Source organism: Sinocyclocheilus rhinocerous, unplaced genomic scaffold, assembly GCF_001515625.1.
Source record: "Sinocyclocheilus rhinocerous isolate Xijiao unplaced genomic scaffold, SAMN03320098_v1.1 scaffold561, whole genome shotgun sequence".
Classification (NCBI taxonomy): Eukaryota; Metazoa; Chordata; class Actinopteri; order Cypriniformes; family Cyprinidae; genus Sinocyclocheilus; species Sinocyclocheilus rhinocerous.
The window spans coordinates 531,793-539,646 of record NW_015641041.1 but is presented as its reverse complement, the minus strand read 5'-3'; the positions used below and the strand labels follow the sequence as shown (position 1 = coordinate 539,646).

Here is a 7,854-nt window from a genome sequence, read left to right as displayed (position 1 = left end):
TAAATGTAAATATATATATATATATACACATTTTTCCTCATTACTACATTACCACGTTTTTCTTTGGAGTTGTTTTTAATTAGAATCAAGGATGAAGCTCATTACTTTTACTCAGGAACTGAGTTTTCGACGTGTCGTGTGACCTTTTGCTCTCTCTTTTCTTCAAAATAAGCTCTTAATCAGCTAACAACTTCATAAATCAGAAGCTATGTTATGTTTTTTATTTTATTTTGAATTTAAATGACATAACATCATGTGAAAACCACCTTCGATTAACTTGGAAGACTCTGAGAAGACAGTCTCTGTGCGGCAGGGTGGTTCGACATTAGTAGGAGTGAAGATTGTTGGAAAGCAAAATCTAACAATATGATTTTGGGATGAAATAAGACCTGCACATGTTCTTCACCCTATAGCCATAATTCACTGAACTTTGCCGTTCTGTCACATCATTTTAAATTCTGTGTAAAGGAAGGGTTAGTTCTGTCCAATCGGCCTGTAGTAGATAACAGCCAGCCTCTCGGGGGATGTTAAGCTGGATTCATGGTTTTTCTCAGACCTGTCAAGTAGATGCCATCTTAAAAGAAAAGGACCAGCTTAAACCAGCAAAGGACCAGCATAAACCAGCAAAGGACCAGCTTAAACCAGCATCCCAGTGTCAAAACATACCTAACCAGGATATGCTGGTTTTTTCAACAGGGTAACTAGCCTATGCTAGCTGACTGAACAGTAAACCAGTTTAGACTGCTTTATCCGGTCTTCCAAGAAGGCCAAACTAGTGTTTATCTAGTCAACCAGTTGGTGTCACAACTAGAACAGCTGACAGATACCTAAATCCCCTTAAAACCACAGAAAACCAACTTAATAGCAATGCTATTTTTAACATTTATATTTATTTATATGTATATATCATTTATATACTATTATAGTATTTATTAATATTTTAAATGAGCTTTTATATTTATATTTTCATTTTATTTTAATATTATTTTAAGTTTTAGTAATTTTGTTATGTGCTTTTGTGATTTCTATTAGTTTTTGTTAAATAATTCTCTTTAGATTTAATTTATTTTTATTTCCTTTTTAGTTTTAGTGAATTTTCTACTTCAAGTCATTTTATAAATTAAATTAAGTTTAATTTTAATTTTTTCATCTAATATTTTTATTTGTTATATTATTTCTATTTTGATTCTATTATTTTGAGTAGTTTTTGTTTTTGTTAATCAGAGCAACACTTAAAACCAGCAAACCACTATTGGCTGGTTTAAGCTGTTTTGTTTTTTGTGCAGATGTATTTGAAAAGAAAAATCCACTGTTTGCCTTTCTATAGATGCCCAAATTTGGCACAAAGCACCATATCTAACAACATCAAAAAGTACGGTAACTTCTGCTTCAGAAAGAGCCAGTTATATAATTGTACCTTGTCCTCCTAGCTGGCAGGTGGCGCTGTGATGGCAGTGGGAATATGGACTCTGGTGGATAAAAGTGACTACATCAGCCTTCTGTCCTCCAACACCTACTCGGCCGCGGCCTTCATCCTGATTGGCGCGGGGGCCGTCGTCATGCTCACTGGGATACTTGGCTGCTGTGCCACCATCAGAGAACAAAGAGGTCTTCTTAGAGTGGTGAGAGAGCATTATGGGTAATTTTACAACTGACAGCAGACACATGTCCATAAGCCACAACTATGATTCAAAGGTGTCCTGTGTGGTTGTGAAAGTGAGTTTTTAAAGTATTGCTATGTAGTTGCTAGGGTGTTATGAGTGTTTTAAAGAGTCTGGTATGTGGTTGCTAGGGTGTAGTTGTGCAGTTGCTAAGGTATTCTGAGTGTTTTAAAGTGTTCATGTGCAGTTGCGATTCAGTTCTGGGTTTTTTAATGTGTTGCTATGGGGTTGCCAGGGTGTTCTAGGTGGTTGCCAGGGTGTAGCTGTGCAGTTGCTACAGTATTCTGAGTGTTTTAATGTGTTCGTGTGCAGTTGCTAGGGTGTTCTGAGTGTTTTTAAAGTACGGCTATGTGGTTGCTAGGGTGTTCTGAGTGTTTTAAAAAGTCTGGTATGTGGTTGCCAGGGAGTAGCTGTCCAGTTGCTACAGTATTCTGAGTGTTTTATTGTGTTCATGTACAGTTGCTAGGGTGTTCTGAGTGTTTTAAAGTGTTGCTTTGTGGTTGCGAGGGTGGAGCTGTGTGGTTGCTAAGGTGTTCTGAGTGTTTTAAAGCATTGCTATGTGGTTGCAAGGGTGTTGTGGGTGGTTGCAAGGGTGTAGCTGTGCAGTTGCTACAGTGTTCTGAGTGTTTTAGGCCCTGTTTTCACTGCGTTTCAGAAACGATCTCCGTCCACACTGCACAACCGAAAACGCATGTCACATGACCATTCATCCAGGTACAACAATGAGCATGATATTATTGTTTACACTGTCGTCAAGGATACGCAGAGCGAATGTTGGCAGCCACGCCATCGTTTTCAAACTAAAACGGGGTCTGCAGCGTTTTCGAAAGTCTCCGTTTTCGATTGTCGAAAATGCCGGGGTAGTGTAAACGACAGGCATAACAGTAGCAAAAGTTATGAATTTTAAAACGAAAACGCACTAGTGTAAACGTAGCATTAATGTGTTCATGTGCAGTTGCTAGGATGTTCTGGTTTTTTTTAAAGTGTTAATGTGTGGTTGCTAAGGTATTCTGAGTGTTTTAAAGTGTTCATGTGCAGTTGCGATTCAGTTCTGGGTGTTTTAATGTGTTGTTATGTGGTTGCCAGGGTGTAGCTGTGCAGTTGCTACAGTATTCTGAGTGTTTTAATGTGTTCATGTGCAGTTGCTAGGATGTTCTGGGTGTTTTAAAGTGTTAATGTGTGGTTGCTAGGGTGTTCTGAGTGTTTAAAAGTGTTGCTATGTGGTTGCTAGGGTGTTCTGAGTGTTTTAAAGTGTTGCTATGCGGTTATTGGGGTGTTCTGGGTGGTGGTAGCAAGGGTGTAGCTATGCAGTTGCTAAGGTGTTCTGAGTGTTTAAAAGTGTTGCTATGTGGTTGCTAGGGTGTTCTGAGTGTTTTAAAGTGTTGCTATGCGGTTATTGGGGTGTTCTGGGTGATAGTAGCAAGGGTGTAACTATGCAGTTGCTAGGGTGTTCTGAGTGTTTTAAAGTGTTGCTATGTGGTTGCTAGGGTGTTCTGAATGGTAGTCAAAACATCCCAAACCCAGGAAAGAAAGTCTCTTCTCACTTATAACAGTGCTGGATGATTTTCATGTGTGATTTCATATTTATAATTTGTTTGTTCGGTTAACTCACCCTAAATAGTGTTGTTTGACTAAGGAAACACCACCAACACAAAAAGCTATTTTAACAAAGGAAAGAACCAAGTCTTGGCCCTATAAATGTTTTTGATGAATGATCTGAGTGCAGTCTGTGATAAGATCAACACAAAAACCTCTACCAGACCTTTGAATGAAATCTTATGAGTAATAGACAAAGTGGACAGTGTAAACACTGGATTACAGTAGTCGTGTGGATTCCTGCACACAGAAGCCAGGAATTATTCTGGGAACACGCTGTCACACTAACGTGACTTTTTTGTGCTTTCTAAATTAGTTTGATGGTGCTCATGTGTGTGTCTCTAGTTGTCTCAAAGCTGTCAACATATCTGATTTAAATAAAGACGTGTGTATCTTTAAGAGGTCAGACTTAGAAACTTGAGTCATAACTGAGGAATGACGGCCAGCAGAGAGAGAGAGAGGGAGTATAGAGGAATGCGAAGGGAGTGATTCCAGAATAGAGGAGTGAAAGGAGAGTGGTGGGCACAGAAAACAGAGGGAAAATACAGAACAAATACAGGCTGAGAGAATAATAATAATGCTTTTAACCTTTATCAGCTGCGTAAAATTCCTCAGATGCCATTCGTTCTCATTTTCAACAGCTGATGAACATCAGAGTGAAAGTTCTTAAAGGGATAGTTCACCCAAAAATGAAAATTCTGTCATCATTTACTCACCCTAACGTCGTTCCAAACCCCGTAAGCCTTTGTTCATCTTCGCAACACAAATGAAGATATTTTTAATGAAATCCGAGAGATTTCTGTTTCTCCATTGACAGTCTACACAACTACCACTTTGAAGCTTCAAAAAGTTTATAAAGAGATGGTAAAACTAATCCATATGTATTGAGCGGTTTAGTCCAGAGAGACTTGATCGCTTTATATGATGAGCAGATTTAATTTAGGCTTTTATGCACATTGATTAGCAAACATAAACAGAAGCTCAACTGCGAGAACAAACCTTATTGGTTCTTGCGGAAGCTCAAGCGTGCCTTGTAAAACACGAGAATTAATGATGTGAGCGTCGATTAGTGTTTATATGTAAATAAAAGCCTAAATAAATCTGTTCATCATATAAAGTGATCAAGTCTTTTCAGAAAATTTGGACTAAACCGGCGCTCAGTTCATATGGATTAGTTTTACGATCTCTTCATGAACTTTTTGAAGCGTCAAAGCGGTAGTTTTGTCAATAGAGGAACAGAAATTTCTCAAATTTCATTCAAAATATCTTCATTCGTGTTCTGAAGATGAATGAAAGTCTTACGGGTTTGGAATGACATGAGGGTTAGTAATTAATGACAGAATTTCCATTTTTGGATGAACTATCCCATGACAGAAATTTCTCAAATTTCATTCAAAATATCTTCATTCGTGTTCTGAAGATGAATGAAAGTCTTACGGGTTTGGAATGACATGAGGGTTAGTAATGACAGAATTTCCATTTTTGGATGAACTATCCCATTAAAGGAGCAGGATTACAAAAATGAAATTGTCAATATATATACTCACTCTCAAAGCTAGAGTCCAAATACATATATTAGGGCTGCACGATTAAAAATCATAATTGTCGATTATTCCTTTGAAATTGTATTTGCGATTATTAATTACGATTATCACAATTTACATTGAATGATGTTTATACCATTGTTTGATGCAACTGCATGCCGTATTTTTATATGAAAATAAACAAGCTGAAAACACTCTAACTGAAAAACTTTTAGTGCTTTTCTATAGTATTAAGCTTCAAATGTCAAATATACATCGGATTGGTTTCTTCTTTAAATTATAAAAAAAGTAAAAATATGAATGGTATTATAATGTTATACTAAAATTAAAATAATGGGAAAAACCCTTAAGATAACATGTAGAAAGAAAAAAACGCATCTTAAGCGTGCAGAATAACATAAGTGGACTTTGAACGTTTAATTGCCGCTTTAAACGATTACGTAATTGTGGCATCCATGATTGTAATCGCGATTAGAAATTTCGATTAATTGTGCAGCCGTAACATATATTACTGAAACTTTTTTACTTTTTGTCTCTACAGTTCTTTGTCCTGCTGTTATTAATCTTCCTACTGGAGATCACAGCTGGAATTCTGGCTTACGTCTATTATCAGGAGGTAAACTCACATTCTTTATGCACCAAGAGCTTGTAACACTCCAAAGAGAAAGGAAAAATTGAAATCGCATCATATGACCCCTTTAATTTAACCGTAAGACTCCTCGGATTCGCATTAAACCCACATACACATGTTGAGTGTTGTATGTTTGCATGCTCTCCATCCACTTTCCTGCTTTTCTATCTTTATAAAACCCTTTGTCTTCTTCCTCCTTTTCCTCCAGTGTTTTCCTCTCTGCTACCAGGTAAACAACTACATAGACAAAAAATCAGCTAAAGTTGCACATATGTGGCTTGAGTTTGTTTGAGTTTCACCTCTAACGATAAAAAACACTGTCATTATTTACTCATTCTCGTGTCATTCCAAACCAGTATGCTGTTATTTTTTCCACGGCACACTGAAGGTTTCATGAACATTCTTCCGTGTTCTAAGGGAAAAAAATAACATCATGTTTGGAATGACATGACGGTGAGTAATTAATGACGGAATTTTCATTTTGAATGGTTCCTTTAATATATGAGGTTTTGCTTTGTATCTGTGAATGAAAACAGACATTCACAGCACTTACTATACAGTATATAGAGAATGATTTATAGATATAGATCTGTAGCCTGATGAATTTATCTGTGATTGCAGCTGAACGCTGAGCTCAGAGCCGATCTGAAAGAGAGGATGGTGCAAAACTACCAGCAGCCTGGACAAGAGCAGATCACTAGAGCCATTGACAACCTCCAGCAAGATGTAAGACGTTCATCCATCCATCCATCCATCCATCCATCGTGCTGGGTAGTAACTAGATCACATGTAATTGGATTACAAAATCAGATTCCAAAAATTAAGTACTTGTAATTAGATTACATTACATTTTAAAATACTCGCAATCAGACACAGTTACTCTATTTATTGATTACATGATTAGATATTATTCACACAAGTCTTTGGAAGGCTTTTTGTCTTTAAAACACATTAAAATGCGCAAATTCACGTTATTTCTTATTTACATGTAATGCAGGGATTCCCAGACTTTTTTTTTGTCAGCCAAACCTCTTTCAATTAATATATTTACTTGAAGTTGTACATTTGCATGTACACGGTTTTCTGGTTAATGGTCACATGACATGCAGGTAAACATATAAAATATTTCATCTTTTTTGGTAAATTTTTTATTGTCATTTTAAAATGATTTACTTTAATTTTACATTTTTATGTTTTAATTCATTATTAGCATTTCATGAAACTCACAAACCGTGCTGCAGTTCCTTCATGAACCCCAGATTAAGGAACCTTGACAATGTTTAATGCATGCAACATGAATGTTGTTAATAACAGCGAATGGAATATATTTTCATTCTCTTTGTATTTTTATATCAATATGGTACAATATTTTCCTATTCCAATCAATGTGATAAACTAGTTAGGTCACAAGTAATCTAAAAGTAATCAAAAGTAGTCTGATTATATTGCCTAAAATGTGTAATCTAATGGATTACATTTCTAACTACAATTTGTGTCATGCCATTTGGATTCAGTAATGGGCTACAATTTCTAAGTAATTTATCCAGCAGTGTCTATCTCTGTCTATCTTTCTATCATTCTGTCTAGCCTAACTACCCTAACAAGTGCCTAGCAACCACCCAGAACACCATAGCAACTGTTTAGCATTGGCATAACAACACAGAACACCCACTTAGCAACTACTTGACAGCTGTCTAGAACACCTTAGAAACATTTAACACTTTCAAGCTACTTCTAACATTTAAGACAAGACTTTATCAAGCCCACAATCTAGTTTCAAACTATAATCATGCATGCATGTTTACATTTTTCAAAAGCTTTGAAGTTTGTCTATTTCATAACAAAGAAGGCTTTTGAACACAATTTTCCCAGTCTGTGAGCATGTGAGTTTATGCGTCATGATATCAGACACCACTAGCCCATGGGAAAACGATCCACCCGTCACAAGAATGAACTCTTTTCTCGTTCCCGCGCTCCCATCTGTTTTACGGTGCAGCTGAAGTGTTGTGGCAGTAACAGCTCAGCAGACTGGAGGGAAGGGGCCTGGATTCAGATCTTTGCCGACAGACGCCTGGTGCCCGACAGCTGCTGTAAGACCCCCACAGTGGGCTGTGGAGTCAGAGACCACCCATCCAACATCTACAAAGTGGAGGTACATTCAGATGACCGACCTCACAATTTGAGTGCACTTTTATAGCTTATGCATTTCTCAAATGGTTCATTTAATGTTTTAAAGGGGTCATATGATGCGATTTAAATTTTTCCTTTCTCTTTGGAGTGTTACAAGCTCTTGGTGCATAAAGAAGATATGTAAAGTTGCAAAGACTAAAGTCTCAAATCCAAAGAGATATTCTTTATAAAAGTTAAGAGTCAACCACGCCTACCTAAAACGGCTCGTTCTAACACACCCCCACATGTCTAC

The 7,854-nt window shown here is 37.0% G+C and overlaps 1 protein-coding gene across 1 annotated transcript in view; it reads left to right on the top strand.

Moving 5' to 3' along the window:
- The first annotated feature begins 1,435 nt into the window (after nt 1-1,435).
- Nucleotides 1,436-7,854, top strand: part of LOC107754335 (CD151 antigen-like) — a 9,138-nt gene continuing 2,719 nt past the window's right edge. Inside the window, exons 1-5 of the mRNA XM_016570742.1 lie at nt 1,436-1,622; nt 5,343-5,417; nt 5,641-5,661; nt 6,054-6,158; nt 7,429-7,584. Coding sequence (XP_016426228.1) covers nt 1,449-1,622; nt 5,343-5,417; nt 5,641-5,661; nt 6,054-6,158; nt 7,429-7,584 — 531 coding nt within the window. The 5' untranslated portion in view covers nt 1,436-1,448. The remainder of the gene's footprint in view (nt 1,623-5,342; nt 5,418-5,640; nt 5,662-6,053; nt 6,159-7,428; nt 7,585-7,854) is intronic.